Source organism: Mesoplodon bidens (assembly GCF_964165515.1).
Source record: "Mesoplodon bidens genome assembly, chromosome: 7".
In the NCBI taxonomy this organism is placed as follows: domain Eukaryota; kingdom Metazoa; phylum Chordata; class Mammalia; order Artiodactyla; family Ziphiidae; genus Mesoplodon; species Mesoplodon bidens.
The window spans coordinates 79285896-79304280 of record NC_138164.1 but is presented as its reverse complement, the minus strand read 5'-3'; the positions used below and the strand labels follow the sequence as shown (position 1 = coordinate 79304280).

At 39.6% G+C, this 18385-nt stretch overlaps 1 protein-coding gene across 1 annotated transcript; it reads right to left on the bottom strand.

Moving 5' to 3' along the window:
- Window positions 1-4882: 4882 nt before the first annotated feature.
- Window positions 4883-17141, bottom strand: LOC308620808 (uncharacterized protein C11orf97 homolog; the record flags this gene model as incomplete). The annotated part of the gene is made up of 3 exons (XM_081240707.1): window positions 4883-5203; window positions 13201-13305; window positions 17075-17141. 3 exons carry the CDS (start codon window positions 17139-17141, stop codon window positions 4938-4940), a joined length of 438 nt encoding a protein of 145 aa, XP_081096833.1. The 3' UTR covers window positions 4883-4937.
- Between the last annotated feature and the right edge of the window lie 1244 nt (window positions 17142-18385).

The window sequence follows — 18385 nt, the reverse complement described above, 5'->3', positions numbered from 1 at the left end:
CCATGAAATCTGTCCTGCAGTGGGGAGGGTGCAGTGTGTGTTATCGGTTGATCAGGAACAGAGAGGCTGATGCAGAGCCCCCAGCCTGAGTGGCAAGGCTAAGAATAAACTGAGGGGAGCTCGTGTATTGGGCAGAAGTAGAGTGGAAATGAGGAAGGAAATCCTTGAGCATGTGTTTGTAAAGTAACCCTGAAAGCCCACGTGCAAACAGGGCATCGTTTATAATGGGTGAATAAAAGTCAATACTCCCCAGCCACTGCTCCTTTTGTGTGGCATCCTAATATACATGCAGAAAGGTTGATGGTAAGAATCTGGGAGAGGTTAAGCGTTTAGATTCCTAAGCATTGTAAATGTTTTACCCCATTTTCAGGTAGTTTGGGGTGTTATATTTCTTGACTAATTGAAGATGTAATCTCTCCAATTTTAGCCACTGGCTAACAACACTGTTTTTTAAGTAACTAATGATGAGAGAGTTCCATTAACATGGTGATGGCTGGAACTGGCTTACATGTAGGATCTCTTAATGTGTATTAACTAAATGGAAATTTTTGTATTAAATCTGGAAAAGTTTGGATTTTGACTCAAGAGATTATTGACTGTTTCACAGTGCAAATATTTTTAAGTAGGGAAGAGACATACACAGTCAACAAATCTTTGTTGAGCTGACTTGATTTATTTCATTAAATCTGAGAAATAAACTTGAGAACCACGAACTGGAGGAAGTTTTAAGATGAGATTAAGAGAAGAAGGAGAACGAAACGTGTATAACCAGAATACTAGGAAAAAGAACTTTTTAAGTGGGTGAGGGGGTGTAAGTAAATCACAACAGTTATGTATAAAATGAAAAATCTGAAGAATCCAAAGGTCCAAAACATAGAGTAATAAATGTAAAAAAAAATAGTACAAACATATAAAGATTTTTAATATAATTACTCAGTTATATTTTAATGAGTGGGAAATTATATGTTGTGTTATATATACCATACAATGTGATTCAAATATTTCCTCTGCATGTAAAGTAAAACATGCATAGGAAAAAAGAATACAAATATATCAGCATGTTATCAGTGGTTATTTCTGGGAATTGAATTACAGATGGGTTTTTTTCCTTTATTTTTCTTTATTTTCCAATTTTTCTATACAGTACATATGTTACTTTTGACAATTGGGGGGAAAGGAAGGTTAGGGTTTTTTTCTCCTTTTTAACCTCTTTTTAGCCCAGTAGTATTATAGTATTTGTAAAATGGCCCCCTCCCTTTAAAATCTCTTCATAAATTTCCTGGCTCCTTACAATTTAGTGGACAAATTCTAGAGAAAGGATGAGCTCTACCAAGGCTAGCGTTAAAATGGTTGTCTCTGGGTCAGAGACTTTTCATCTCTGCCATTCATTTACTAACCTTTACCTATACCTGTAATTTCTTTTTAATGGATGACCATAATTATATTACAGTGAAAGGTTAACATTTATAATGTTTTCCTTGAAGTAGACTCAATAAACATGCCTTTGTTTTTATATTTGGCATACTTAATAAAATAAGCTGAAATAGAAGCCCAGTGTATCCTACCTGTGACAACTAAAAATAAATATATTTTCCTCCATTGTTTTCAGGTGCTTAGCAAACTTTACCAATAGTCTTTCATTGCTTTGGATTAATTTATAGATAGGAACTAATAACAATAATAGGAATTACAGGCTAATATAATTTTAAATTATAATAATATAGTTTTAAACACATCTAAACCGTGAAACAAGCGTGGCTTTCTTCTGTTTTTTCAGACATCAGGAGAAAGAGGTTTCTTCTCAATGGAAAAATTGTTCATCTTATCCTAGAGTAAAGAAATAAGTGAACAAACATGTAAGTTTTTACTTTGGGGAAATGCTCTTTAATTCCAACCCTGTTTTAATCTAAAACTGATTTAATTTTCTTAACAGTGTTTCATTTGGTAGAGCAGAATATAAAAGCCATACCCATGTGATTCAAGTAACTGGAGAAACCTCCGTCTTCTAGACCCTCATTACTCGGAGTATAGTGTCTGAACAAGCAGCATCAGCATCACCAGGGAGCTGGTTAGAAATGCAAAATCTCAAATCCCAGCCCAGATCGACTGTATCAGAAACTGCTTTTTGATAAGATACCTATGTGATTTGTAGTCACAGCCTGAGAAGTGCTGGGCTTGACAACTTTATTATTATTATTTTGTTGTTGTTACATGACACAGAATAAGAAGAAAATGATCAAAGTAAATGACTCAATCTTGTTAGTATAATGAAAGCAGGAGATGCTTCATAGTCTCTAACCAAAAACTGTTTTAGAATTTAGAACTACAATTAGATGATCATGATTCTAAATTTAAATTTTAAATGACGTGTATTAAATGTTGGAGGAGTTACAACTACAATGATCGTGTTGTTCATGAGAAAAAGGAAAAAAAGCACAAGTGAATAGGAAAAAGATGACAGTGAGGATTGCCCAAATTATCCGCCTAAAGTACACTTTATAGGAGAGGTTTCTGGAAATATTATATTCCAAGGAAAACCTCTCTTTGAAAGCATCAGTGTGTATATAAGATATGCACAACTTTTCATGACTCACACACTAAAGTCAATGGGTTCCCTTGCTTTTCCTTCTATTGTTTACATTGTTTAATTTAGCACTTCAAAGAGGGAAAACCATATACTTTTGCGGAGGGGGAGACGTGTGGGGTAGCAGCAAGAAGGTTCCGAACATACAGGAGGCATTCAACATGTATGTATTTCCTGTTTCATCATTCGTGCGGTCATTCTTGTGACTGACAGCGATTGAGCACCTACCATGCCAGGTACCGTGCTAAGTGCCAGACCAACAGTGGTGAGTGAAAGAGACATGGGTCCTGCCTTCATTGGGTTTCTGACCAATTTTTGAGAGTTATCTGTGGGCTTTGTTCATCTGTGATATTGCTGTCTTGCATCTAACTTTCCTAATTGATAATGAGAAACATCTAATTCTCAGTTATCAGTTATCAGCTAATTCTTATGGATTCATCAGTTGTGATTTGTATAGCAGATAGTAGCAGTTTATATGGCAAAATGCAGTTGGTAACTTACAGAGATGAAGCTAAAACATACAACAATGTCAGTTACATACTATAACATGACCACTGTAAGGGCTTGATGTAGGCCGGAGATAGAGGGCTGGGGGCTGCTAGGAAGGTAGTGTGGATGAGTATCAATGAGCGGGAGGTGTGAATAAGTTTCTCCTAAATCGTATGGGTGAAAGTAATGTAATTATGGTCAAAATCAAACATGTATTTTTTATTATATGCCCCCAATTGATAAATCGGGTAATCTGTTGCACTTCTATGTCTTCAAATGAAGGTAATTTGTTCTTATAATACGGCATTTAGAAAATCATCTTTAAAATAAATTGCTTTGTGAGTTTTCTTGGAATGATGGATTTGCCCACTAGAGTTGGGACCTGACAAATTGGGTAGAAAGCTGAAATAAACAGCCCCCACTGGGCGAGTGTCCCAGACTTGGGTGGAACAACCATTACTTCAGGTCACTCACATCTCTGTGGATTTTGCATGTAGTTGACTCCCAGGTTCCTAACCCTGAATTCCCATGGCCCTGGCATTTGTGCCTGTTTAACCATTACTATTCCACCCTTGTTTTCTGATGAGCGAATTCTCTGCCATGATGGCCCAAAGGTTGAAGCATAGTCTTGGAGTCAGATGGAAACAGGTTTGTAGTTCTGGCCTCACTACCCCCTAGACATAGTATCTTGGGTAATGTAATGTCTCCAAGCCTCAGTTTTCTCACATGAAAAATGATTGAAACTCTCATCTCATGTGACCCTGTGGATTACATAACTATAAAAGACTGCCATGTCTGGCACATGATAAATGGTGGCTACTACTACCTTATTATTATTAAACCCAGGTCTCTGTTACTGGTTCCTTTTTGTTACATCAATCCCCTTAAGTAACAAGTTTTTTGTTTGTTTATTTTTTCACCTTGTGTCTCAGTCTTTAGTGGTTGTATTTTCCTCCTACTGAATCCATATTCTGGAGGCTTCCTCCCTGGGGACCCCCCTCCTTTGTGGCACTTGGGCTGAGCCCTCACCCCATTCCAGATTCACCAGACAGCCCAGGTCCCGTGTACTGTTGGCTCACAGAGTTGGTGGTGCCTCGTGACTTCTACTCACTAGCTGAGTGACTTGGGTAAATTATTCAAACCTTTCTGTGCCTCAGTTTCCTCATCTGTGAAATGAACTGTACTTGTTTCATGTGATTGTTGTAAAGATTTAATATATAATTATATATGAAGAATCTAGAATATGAAGTGCTATATAGCATTTGCCAGTATGACTCATATCTTGGTTAAGAGGACCCAAGCTTGGCACTTACCCACTTCTTTCCTCTCAGCCCAGGGCTCCCTCCCAATTGTAGAGCTGTTTTCAGGACTTAATAGACCCAGTGTATGTCCATACACTATCTGGACACTGCTTGTGCTTCCATGTCAGAATCCCTGCCTTCTCCACATCCTGCCACAAATATCGCTGGCAGACATCGGCTGGGACAGTGAGGAATGAGTAATAGCTTTTTCCCCAAACATAATGTCTGTAAGGAACAGTCTACTGGGGCCAGCCTGGTGGCCTCCTACCTAAAATAGGGTAAAACTAATGGAACCTAGCAAAGCAGTTGCCTTATTCTTCCTGAATTCCCTCGTCTCCCTTTCCTCATTTCCACTAGTAAACGCAGATCATCTGTCTAGAAGAAAGGACAGTGCAAGATTCCTCCCCACTGAGCCTGTGTGCTGGAAGGTCTTCTGTGGATAAAAAGGTAAGGAAAGAGTCAGGAGCATAACTCAAGAGTGTGAACTTCTATTGTATCCATGGGGTAAATTCGTTACTTAAACTATTACTATTTAAGTTCCACAATGAGGCAATGTAGCTAAACTACAAGTAACCTGAGAGAAGGAAGTCAAAAGAAGATTGGATTTTGACTGAGAGCTGTAAATAAAGCATACACCACTGGTTTATAAACCACTCAGTATCCTCCATGCTTGGGGTGGAAGTCAAGGGTATCCAGGTCTTACTTCGTAGCCCTCTGTGCCTCGAATAGTACTTGGCTTGTGGCAGTAAACTGTTTCTGCTTGGCAGTCCTGGCTTCAAGCCTCCCACAGAAAGATTCCTTTTAATGTTCCAAATCCCTTCCAGGGCCACTGTCAATATTTTCAAAAGCAAGATAATGATTATTAGCTTCTTCTCTTTTCAGCACAAAATGTTCGTAAAGTATTTACTTGGTGACTATTTTCTTTAGCCATTTGGGTGGAGGTTTATTTGTTTTGATTGATTAAACCACCCAAGGTCTTTAGCCTTTGTTTAATCTGTAATTCTAGTTCATTCATTGAATTATTCCCTATGCAATTAAACCTCTACAGTGTTACTAATTTAACCTGCCCCTAAAGAAATAGATGAAAAGTCAATTAAGAAATACAAATAGCAAGATGCAGAGAAATCAGGAATAAATAATCATTAATATATGGACTTCATCAGGCAATCTTATCTGATTCTGCTTTAACTCTTAGAAGCACAAATATTTCCAAAGATAACATAACCCAAATTTACCAGAGTAATTCATCCAATAGATCCAACAATCTTCTAAACTAGTTGTTGTTTAATCTCCTCCTTGAAAGAAACAGTAAACTCACTGGAAAACATCATAACAAAATATTTGTAACGTGATGTCTATGCACTGTGCAAGGCAAATTATAGTCCTAAATCCTGATACCATCAATAAGTATTGGTTTAGTAATGATTTGCACTGGGCTTTTCTCCATATCCTAAAATCACATGTTTAGATTCTGGGAATCAGTTAACAAGCATTTAGTGAAAATCTACTGTGTAGAAAACTGTGACCCAAGTCAAACAAAGAAGTGAATTCAGGTAAATGTCATAAGTTGTTTTTCCCATTTCTGAAGCTGCAAATGTCAATGCCCAATATTCTCCACAGATCCAAGTCTGCCCACTGGCATACACACTGACATGATCCCTCCCTAAAGGAGTCCGTACCATGCAATAAGTAGGGGCACAGCCTTTGAGTTCAGAGGAGATGTGGGTTTCAGTCTCTGCTCTATTGCCTACCAATTCTATGACTTTGGGCAAGTTATTTAATCCACAGTGTCTCAGTTCCCTCATGGGGATGACAATAATATCTACCTTGAAGGATTATTATAGGATTTGGATGAAATGGACATAAGTGCTTTGCACTCAATAAATAGTAGTTGTTTTTTTTTTTTTACAGGGACAATGATTTTCCTGTACAAGCATGGACTCAGATTCTATTTCCAGAAGCACAGTCACTGAGCTGACTCACCAGGTTGAATGTTAGTCCTTTCCCCTCCTTCCTGGCTCCTGAATGGAGTGGCTGGAGCTATCTGTCAAGATTCATTTCCTCCCTCTTCTTCAAAGACCTTCAAGGAAGACTCCACAATCTCCTTCTGCCAAGACCTTACAAAGTTCAAGCTGTTCCTTATATCTAACCCAAATATTTACTGATCAAGCCAGTTTCCTTTCCTGCCCCATCTAGAGACAGAAAAGGGTAACAAACTCTCAGATGTAGGAGTCCACAAACATTTATTCAATACCCCCCGTGACACCCTGTGAGAAACCAAGAAAATAGATTTAGATTTGTTCCACATTGCGGGAAGGTCTGGTAAATGGAAAACGGTTAAAAATCCAGAGGTAGAATTCTGTAGAAAACCCACATCAAATTAAATAGAAGAATTGTACTAGTCTAATGTAGTTGGTTCTTTCAGATGCAATCACATTTATGGCTTAATAGAGAAAATACCTGAAATGTAAATGCATATGCCTAGAAATGCATGGAAAAAAACCCTCAAAGCAAAATGTTGTTATATGTAAGTGTTTACTGTACTTGGGGATAGAGGGTGCTGGGAAAAATAGCATGACTTTGATTTGATAGGATATTTGGATGAAGACATTACAGAAAGTGATATATTCAACTGGAGGAAAAGAGGACCAAAAAGAAGTGTGAATATCCTTTGAAACAGCAGCTTCTTTAAAGGGAAATTCAACTCTCTCAGCTCTGGGCAAATGCTTTCCAAGAGGAGGAAGGAAGACAAAGCGGGGGTGTGTAGAACAGGGCCAGAGAGACCTCAATGTTGGCAGCTTAACCTGAAAAGGAAAAGGGCAGCAGGCATAAGAGAGACGCTAAGAGAAGGGAATCAAATCCTTTCTTGAAGCTCGGAATCTTAGAGATTCTTCTTCTCTCTCCTCTTCTCATGCCCCCAAACCTCTTCTACTCAAAAACCTTTTTAGGTGTGTTTTTATCCTGAATTTTAAAGTTACAAAACCAAGTCTTTATGCTGAAAATCTTAGCCAATGGGATCTGACCTGGTCTATCAGAAGGTCGCCCTTTAAAAATATTTTTGTTTCCCCAGCTGTCTCAGGACTGTGAATAAGGAACATGGGAGCTTGAAAAGCCAGTTTAGAAACATATTGTCTAGGCTTCCTTTGTATAAACATGGTCAGAGGAAGAAAATTTTAAGTAATTAAAATTTATGTTTGGTGACTTCTAAGTTCCGTCATTATCTTTTTTTTTTTTTGTAATTATCTTGACATGCCTTTGGTGTCTAGTAAGTCCCTTGTATATTGTAGGTACAAAAACATTTTTGTTGAATGAATTAATGAATAGCAAAAATATCCACACTTGCTGGGTAATATTTCACACTTCTTAAATTTGTACTAAACATAATAAACAAACCAGACTCAGCATTAAGTTTGAATGCATTCAGGCACATATAGACACAAATGAATGCATCTGAGAGTACACTCTTGAAATTCATTGGGAAAGGAAATGTATAAGAGAACACTAGTGAGCTTCATTAATCAAATTTTTCATGACTACTATAAACTCTGCAGGTTTTAGCCAGAAAAATACAAAAGCCCTTGCAATTTGAAAACATTAAAGTAGTACATTAATGTATTTCCACATGGTCCTCTATAGAAAATTTTCAAAATGTAGAAATAGCTTTAAAATAAATGGCAAAATGAATGTAATAGTCCCATAATGCATGTCTCATAAACCTACCTCTTCTTTTTAAAAAAGTTGTAAGGAGAGGGAAATCTTCAGGGAACCACTAAGAATATATGAATTGTGATGTTAGCTAAATTCTCACTTATCCAGAAGGTTCCATAGGTTGCCCAAATTCCATTTACACCTGACAACAGATCTGATCAGAAAATTGCATTTCTTCTTTTCATAATTTCAGGATGACGAGACCCTGTAGATCCAGGCCCCTGTGCTTGGGGCAGGAATGTGTAAAGCCTCTGAAACCTCTTCTACCTCAAGTTTGAACTTAAACCTGGAGAAGATCGTGACAACTTTGTTGTTACTGAAGAAAATACTATTTGCTACCAGTACAGTTTCAAATCTTTTTTCCTCTAAGAAAACATAATCTTATATTTTAAAGTATATCCCAATGGCTAAGAGCAAAGACATCAGCTTCTGATGAGCTTACATTCAAGTATCAGTTATTCCACTGTCTGACAACAGGCAAGTCATTGTACCTCCCCCAAGCCTCAGCTTCCAGAGCTGCAAAATGGGAATAATAATGATAGGGACAGAGTACAGGGACAAAGTAGGTGATCCCGGGCTTCCCTGGTGGCACAGTGGTTGAGAGTCCGCCTGCCGATGCAGGGGACATGGGTTCGTGCCCCGGTCCGGGAAGATCCCACATGCCGCGGAGCGGCTGGGCCCGTGAGCCCTGGCCGCTGAGCCTGCGCGTCCGGAGCCTGTGCTCCACGACGGGAGAGGCCACAACAGTGAGAGGCCCGCGTACCGCAAAAAAAAAAAAAAAAAAAAGTTAATCCCACGAAGGGATCATAAGTAAAAAAAAAAGTATAGGAGACCCCTATAAGTTAACGACCACTCAAGAAAGCAGGCTTGCTTAACAACAAAACCAAGTGGGCTTGCTTAGCACCAAAACCATGCAACAGAAGCATGAAACGTGTCCCAAAACAAGAAAACAATAGTGGAATGAGACCCACATCCTGTCCAATGAGGTCAGTAAGTTAATGATTCCTAGGACATGCTTCTCTGTGCACACTAAAAACAAAAATACAAGGAAAAGGTGACATTAAAGTGAAACCTGAGATGATTTACCATATTTTAGTATATGTAACTGCCTCTTCGCTTATTTCCATTGCTCCACGATAGTCCCAGTTTGACCATGTAGGGAAAAGAAAGCTCCTACCCAATGTGGAGGAGGAACTGATGATGGAAGCTTGAGGTCTACCCTCCCCACTTTTCCTTTGATATAAAACTGCAGCCCACTAAGTTCTTGGCGTGCCACCCTCTTGCCCATCCACTTGTAAATCTCACAAGTGTCCTATACTAATAAACTCTTTCCTTACCTGTCACTGTGTCTCTCACTGAATTCTTTCTACACGGAGACAGAAGCTCTACCAAGCTCTATGCTCTACTAAGTGCCAAAACGCATTCTGCAGTTTCAATAAGAGCACAGGGTTGTTGCAAAGATTGAAAGAGGTAATTTGTAAAAACTTTCATGTCCAGGAGACACACTGTGAATGATGGCCAATATAATAAATAAATAAATAAAATTATTAATGATTACCACCACCATCATCATCATCATCATTAGGGAGACTCCCTTCACCCACCTACTCCTCCCCTTCTCACTGAACCCATATAGCTCTATGTCAGGAGCCTGGAAGGACTCAAAAACCCAGAGAAGGGAAGGCTTAGAGGCCTGGCAGTCCATTTTTCTGTCACTGATGCCATTCCCCAGACCCAAGTATGGGGTGCACAGTAACAATCACCTGGGACATGTTGGCCATTGCAAGGTCTTCACAGTTCTTCTTCTTATTTATTTTTTTTCTAAAGAAGATGTTGGGGGTAGGAGTTTATTTATTTATTTTTGCTGTGTTGGGTTTTTGTTTCTTTGCGATGGTTTTCTCTAGTTGTGGCAAGTGGGGGCCACTCGTCATCGCGGTGTGTGGGCCTCTCACTATCGCGGCCTCTCTTGTTGCGGAGCACAGGCTCCAGACGCGCAGGCTCAGTAGTTGTGGCCCACGGGCCCAGTCGCTCCACAGCATGTGGGATCCTCCCAGACCAGGGCTTGAACCCGTGTCCCCTGCATTAGCAGGCAGATTCTCAACCACTGCGCCACCAGCAAAGCCCCACAGCTCTTATTAACTGTTGTCATACACGACCACAAGAACAGGTGGGATAGCTCAATCACCTGAGGGTCCCTCACTGAACGGCTTTTTCCTGAGTCCCTTCTTGCTAACCAGATAACAATATTCTAAAATAAATGTAATGTTCACTCTGTTAAACATCCTTAAAACCTACCTTCTGGATCTTTTGACCTTTGGTTGATATTGTTCAACCCAAAGAGAAGAAACTTTTGACCTCTTACCAATTTCATTCAACCAAAGGAGAAGAAAAAAGGACAGAAATAACTTAAGTCCACTGCTTTGGGGTACTTCCATTATGGTCATCATTAGCCCAATCGGAAGTAAAACATGCTATCTTTTAAGTTGCTTAACTTCAGAACAAATGCCCCTCAATAGATGGTACGATTGAAACCAGGAGATTGAATTTGACCTTCAAGATCACTGCATTTGACCTTCAAGAAAAAGGTCATTTGCAATCTGGAAAAGAATAATTTCCCTGCACTCATGGAAGCAAAAGCCTATTTGGGATGGGTGAAGGAGCAAACGATAAGTAAAGAAGTGAAGACAATGAATGGGTCAAGCAAACTTCCTCCTAACATCTGGGAATAGCTACTATATAAGTCATACAAGCCCCTCAGAGTTTTATGCAGAATTATGGGTGTATGTGACAAGGTGTGTTTTCCAGCAAGAGAGGCCATAGCTTTCTTCAGATATTTAAAAGAGTGTGTCACTGAAAACCTCCTTCTAGAAGGTCCAGTGGCTGACCCGAGCTGCCAGCCCTCTGGGCTAGGCTGGAAGAGTGTGGCACTCTCCCTGGGTGCTAGTTTCCTATTCTGGCCAAGGACGTGGGGATTCCAGCCATTAAAAAAAGGTGAAGAAGAAAAGGAAAAGAAAAAATATAGTAGGTTTTTGTTTTTCACCAATAGAGCCCTTTAAGACTCAACCTTACAGAATCAATCCTCAGCTTTGAAAGATTTTTCTAGGCTAAAATAGCACCTCCGTGCGACCTCTGGTGGATGTTATTAAAAATGCAGCCCCCCATGCCCCCCAAGCATTCTCCATTTTATATGAAGAATATTTGAAAACATTGCTTAGAAAAATGAATTTTTATAAGCTGAATGATTTTTCCTAATCATTTAGACAGTCTCATAATCAAATGTATCCATTAAGAATAATACAACATCCAACTAATGTATAAATCAGCTTTTATGTAATCTCTGAAAACAATGAAGGTGACCCAAAATATAATAATATTAACTTAAATATTTTTTTTAATCACCAGGGAAGTAGTATATGTAGATTGGAGTTCAGAGAAGTAATTTAGTAGGTCATTTTGCATCCATCCATAGAGTTCAAACTCTAAGACTTTAAACTTTCCTTCAAGACACTATATGAACAAAATGAGCCGTTTTGTTGGTCTCTCTTTCTGTGAGAATGGGTGACACAAGAAGCCCTAAAAGGTGTTTCTATGCTGGTTTTAAAACATAAAGTGGGAAAACATTTTTTAAAAAAGAGAAAAAAAAGACTTATTATAAAGCTATAGTAAGAAAGACAATGTGGCACTGATATTGAGATCAATAAATAGATCAAGAGGACTGAATGAAGAGTGAAGAAATACAAAAAAAATACAAAAAAAAAAGTGGGAAAATACACCATTGAGTCTGAAAAGATGTACCTCTGGGCCTGCAGCATCTTCTCTTAGGAATCCTTAGTGAATTTGGGTCCCACCAGACTGTTGTTCAACAGTCCTCCTCAGAAAATGTCAACTTCTCTGAGTATAGGAGTTGCGCCTTACAGTTCTTTTATATCTTCAAGCAACTGCTGGTACCCAAGAGGGTTGCAGTAAAAACCTGATGGTTTGAAAAGCATGAAATATGCTCCTAGCAATCATTGAGAAGGAACTATGAAAATGAGGGGCTCCAGCAGTTTCAAAATAACATCTATGAGGGATTCTTGAGAGCATATCTTTTTTCAAATGAACCATCAGTGCAAACTATCAATGCCCAGGCCATGTAACCCATATACCATGTGTATGTGGGATAAAATCCTTGGTTGCTTTGACCGATTTAAATGACTTAGATTCTTCTGGGTCAGTGATTTGCAAAGTGGGGTCCCTGGACCAGCATCATCAACATCACCCGGGAACCTGGTAGAAATGCAAATTCTTGGACCCCACCCCAGACCTTTTTTTTTCTTTTTAAAATTTTATTTATTTATTTATTTTTGGCTGCACTGGGTCTTTGCTGCTGCGCGCAGGCGAGAGGGGGCTACTCTTCATTGTGGTGCGCAGGCTTCTCATGGCGGTGACTTCTCTTGTTGTGGAGCATGGGCTCTAGGCGTGCGGGCTTCAGTAGTTGTGGCACGCAGGCTCAGTAGTTGTGGCTTATGGGCTCTAGAGCGCAGGCTCAGTAGTTGTGGCACACGGGCTTAGTTGCTCCACGGTATGTCTGGGATCTTCCCAGACCAGGGCCCGAACCCATGTCCCCTGCATTGGCGGGCAGATTCTTAACCACTGCACCACCAGGGAAGTCCCACCAAAGGCCTTCTGAGCCAGTTACTCAGAAGTAACTGATGGATGAGGCCCAGCTATTTGCTTTTAACTGATGGATGAGGCCCAGCTATTTGCTTTTTCCCAGGTAATTCTGATACAGTCTAAACGTTGAGAACCACTGTTATTGGTCATACATATACTGATAAAGATAGAATATGTTATTGTGCTTTTCAGGCACTTGGCAAAAAATTCTACTTATCATTAAATAGAAATAACTCCACCAAAAATGTGGGACAGCAATGTAGATTCTGATACCTAGCTCATTTTTTCCCTAAATACAACAGTTTATTTGGAATAGGCAAAATAATTATAAAATTAGCCAAGAATTTCCCAGGGACCCACTTTTCTTTTAATAGTCATGGTTTTGCAATAAATAAAATAATTGCTCTGCCATCAGACAATTTTATATCCATTTTGCAAATATACCTCATTTGTTACTGAGATCACCTGCAGGTGGATGTTTAATGTGGCATTCATCTCTCTTAATATAAAGTTCTTCTTCCAGTACTTCCTTAATTCTCTTATGTGGCTCACAATATAAAAATTTCTTCCCTAAAAAGACATTAACAACTGGTTACTTATCATAAATTCTGCCCAACCTTCTAGCCACTACCTACATGAATAACTACTTTTTAAAGAGACAAGTCCTTCCATACAAATAGCAGACGATTCACCCTGCAGACTCTATTTTGGAAAGATCTCTTCCACTGTAACTTTTAGTTTTGGGGGTAACTATACATTTGGGGGTTAAGTTTCAGATACCTCTTTTAGGTATTATGAAGTAATATATGAAATTTTCTTCATTAGCTTGAAGAAAACTTTCATTTATTCAACAAATTCTTATTAAAGACATACTCTGTGGCAGGCATTTGGGGCAGAGGACACAACAATGAATAAGAAAGATGTTTGCTTGGAGCCTACATTCCAGATACATAATACGGAAGAGTCTAGCAGTATTTCATCATCTTTCTAAAAAAATTAATTTATTATTTATTTATTTATATCGGGTCTTCATTGCTGTACACAGGCTTCTCATTGTGGTGGCTTCTCTTGTTGCGGAGCACAGGCTCTAGGCGCACTGGCTTCAGTAGTTGTGGCGCACTGGCTTAGTTGTTCCACGGCATGTGGGATCTTCCCGGACCAAGGATCAAACCCGTGTCCCCTGCATTGGCAGGTGGACTCTCAACCACTGCCCCACCAGGGAAGTCCCTCATCATCTTTTAAGAATAAATCTGGGGCTTCCCTGGTGGCTCAGTGGTTGAGAGTCCGCCTGCCAATGCAGGGGACACGGGTTCGTGCCCTGGTCCAGGAAGATCCCACATGCCGCGGAGTGGCTGGGCCCATGAGCCATGGCCGCTGAGCCTGCGCGTCCAGAGCCTGTGCTCCGCAATGGGAGGCCCGCGTGCCACACACACAAAAAAGAATAAACCTGAATTGTAGTAGTGAGCCACTAATGGACATAGGACTTTTTCCTGTCCTCTAAACCTGCCCCCATAAGACAACACTGCTATAGCTGAGGATGGATTATTTGTTCTAAGTACTTTAGCTACATTTCCTCTGCTCACCCCAGGGAGCGCTGCGCCATTTGAGCCCTTCCATCTCTCTAATCTCTCCTGTCAGCTTCTCTCTCTTGTTCTCTGAGCTCCGGCCACATGGCCCTTCTGTCCATCCCTACATGGAAGCCTTTGAACATTCTATTTTCTCTGCCTGAACTGCCTTTCTCCTAATTTTTTTTCCCCAGGTAACTTCTACCTGAATTTCAGGTCTATGCTGAAATGTCAGTTCTTTAAGGAAACTTTCCTTGGCTCCACAATCTGGAAATGCCCCTGGTTACTTTTTCTCATAGTGCTCTCCTCTTTTGTTTCATTTGATTTATTGCAATGTGTGTACAGCCTCATTTACTTTATATACAATTATTTGTGTAACTATTAGTTTACCATATGTCTCCCTTACCAGGCCATAAATACCATAAGAGCAGGGATGTTGTCTGTTCAGTTCATTAGAGTCCTAGAACAGAGTTTGACATAATAATAGATGCTCAACAAATGTGTGTTCAAGTGGAACTAAGCATTGTTCAATTAGTGAAAGATTCTTCTATATGCATGTCTGCGCACACGGCTTTGTGAGCATCAGGGAACCAGTATTTCTAGTCCTAGTGCCCAAAAGCTCAATCCAAGGAGCCATGGAAAACCTAACTAACCAACACAAAGATATGGCAGGTGTCAACTTTTCCCTACTAACTGATAGGGAACACAAGTAAATAAATTTGACTTGTGTGCAGACTGACCCAAATGGGGCAAAAGACCTGCTGCATATGGCTGTGGGTCTGGTTCATTCCTGGTCATGAGACCCAAACACACCCTCAGGCATGAACAAGGCAGAGTTAGATACTTTCTGAATCTTGTTTCCCCTAAATTAGGAGTCATATGAATAAGAGATGAATGAGGGTCAGAATTACTCTAGCTTAACTTTGGTTTAAACTTTTTTGGTTAAATCATGATCTTCAGGCAGAAAAAGCGTTTAAGAAATGCGGCTAAGAAAGAAGAAAAGGCTGTAATAGTTCAGAAGAGAAGAAGAGATCACTTGCTCTAAGTTCAAGTCTCTTAACAAATTTCAGCCCTTCTGTTATGAGAATTTACAGAGGAAATCACCAAAGGTTTTGAGGAATTATGAAAAATGAGAGAGTAGTAAAGAGCTAGTAAAGGCAAATATTCCCTGCTCCAAGAAAGACAGAAAGAAAGAAAGCAAGTAAACAAGCTGGCTAATAACAATTGCTACAATTTATTGAATGCTACCATGCCCTAGGCATCTTACATATATTATCTCTCTTCCTGACAATCAACCTATGGGCAGGTATAATTATTCCTATTTTATAGACAAAAAATTAACTTCCAGAAGTCATAAAAATTAAAAGCATGCCTACCTAACTCTCTCAAATCAAGTTACTAAACTAGATAGATTAGGGAGATGCTGTAGCCACAGTGTAGTATGTGCATTTCAGCAAGGCATTTGATAAAGTGTATTTCTCTTTGGCAGAGAGTGCTCATGCCAAAGATGCTGACTGACAGATCAGGGGCTTCTAGAGACTCTACTTGGCACTGTTGGGGTCACCATTTAATTTGTTAATTTGAATATAGGAACTTTCAGCAAACTCACCAAATGTGAGAATGGCACAAACCTGGTGAACAGTTTATGTGCTGAATGGCAAACTCAGGACTCAAAGGGCCTTCTACACCTAGAATGAAGTGCTAAAATTCATAGGACGGTATTGTTGGGGATACATATAACGACCTGTATTTAGGACCAAACAAAGGAATTGCATAAGCATAGGACAGAAAAGGCCTGGGTCAAATGTTTTCAGTTGGACAGTGGGGGAAAGAGAAACTAAGGATGTCATAGGCTGCATTTGTTATGTGTGTTAATAATATAATGTGTCTGTCAAAACAGCTCATGTAATTTTAGATCCACCTAATAGAAGTATAATTTTCAGATCAAGGGAGGTTATAGTCCCACCACACTACACTAACCTGATTGTACTGGATTCAGTGATTTAATAAAATGGAGACTACTGGGACAGTTCAGCCAGTGTGGTGAAAGTGCTACAAATTATTTTAAAGGTAACACTGAAGAAAAGAAAAAAAGAAAGGTAACACGGAGTCTATGAAAGATTTTGGTGGGTGCTCAAATAGCCACCACTATATAATTCAAAAATGTTTCAGTGGGAAAGCACCACATTTTATCTGTGTATATTTGGGAGCAGATGTGTGATTAGGGAGTAGAAGCTGTACAGAGACTGGGGACCTTTCCAAAAAATAAAGATCGAAGACCTTTCAAAAAAAACTTTTGAAAATTGAATGGGTACTTTGTGCAGGTGTAAATATTCTGTCTCTACTTCAGCTGAGGCCAGGAACTCAGGAAGGCTGAGGCAGGAACTCTTTACATGCCCCCCACCCTGACTTTGTGAGCTCCTGAAAGTCTGGACACCCGCCTTTATTCATTACTCATTTCCCAGCAACCAGCCCAATGCCTGACATGCAAAAAGGACTCAATAGTTGTCAGATTGATGAGTGAATGGTTAATTCCACCTTTTACTCCTACAGTCACAGGGAATACAGAACCTTTAAATTACAGCATCTTTAACAGGAAAATTCCCAGATAGAACTTTAAGTCGGAGTAAGGAATTACTTAAGTATACTGAATACTTATATATACTGAATTTAGTTGCTCTAGATAAGGTCTCTGCATGCTGTTGACAATAACAGTAATGAGGTATCATAATCAGGCACATTGTGGCTGATGCTGAGAGAAGAGGTCCTTTCACCAGGTGGCAGCAGTTCTGTGGCTCCTCGGGGGGTCTCTGTCTCCCAAGAGGAGGGTGCGTGGTCCATCGAGCGGAAGCTGAGCGGCTTCAGAACAACCCTCGCTCCTCTGTTGTCCTGGTGCAGAGGGAGCCACGGTGCTCTAGAGAGGCAATCAGGGAGGTGCTGCAAAAGGGCTGGGAACGCTTGCCTTCCTCTTTGGCCTTTTATTTTCATCTTCATCATTGCTTACCACCTACTGAAGATCTGTGGGGCACAAAGGGCTGTGAAATATCTGTAAATTTATGGAACAGTATGGAAGAGCACTTGGACCTAGCGTGGACTCAACCATGTTGGCTGTGACTGTGAACCAGAACTGCTTTTACTTATTTGAATGTTGTTTGTGTGTTTGGCAGGGCAGGGAGGAAACAACAGCAGTGTGTTAAAAGGTGACCCATAATTGTGAGATTCTAAAAGGATCAGGTAATCATAATTTATGAACTGATAATCCAAGAGACGGTGATTTAAGTGAAGGATTTCTCCAGCACTGGGTGACGGTAGGCAAGTCACTTCCTTTCCTCTAGTGTAGACCTCAGTTTCCTGGTCTGTAAAATGAAGGAATTGACAAAAATGATCTGCATATTTCTGTGTGTGTATATAATTTATGTATTTAAAATATAAATTTCATAGTTTTATGTGTAAAATTTAAATTTGTATATTACATTTTATACATTTTTATAATTTAAACATATTTTTAAATATATTTAAAACTTAAATATATATTATATTTTACACATTTTTATAATTAAGATATATTTTATAATTTAATATTTTTAATATCATATGTATGTATATATACACACACACAATTTTTTTCAATACCTTCCACGCCAATGCCACTACCAATTAAGTTGGAGGATACCTGGACTCAGGTAGCCTTTTATGAAGGAGGGCTTGGGGAAATGGACCAGATGCCTTCGGCCACAAAACCATCACCCCTGCCTTTGCCAAAACAGCAGCTCCGCCCCCTCCCTCCAAAACCTTTGCGGCTTTAGCTAGTCTTACTGCGGTTTCCCCCAGTTCACCTTTCACCGCTTCTCCTCGCCCAAGTCCCGCCCACCAGGGAAGTCCCTATGAATTTGAATATTTTAGATGTCTCACATGAGTGGACTCATACAGAATTTGTCTTTTGTGATTGGCTTATTTTATTTAGCATAATGTTCTCAAGGTTAATCCCTGTTGTAGCATGTGTTAGGAGTTCCTTCTTTTTTAAGGTTTAATAATATTCCATTTTCTGTATATACTACATTTTCTCTATTCATTCATCTGTTAAT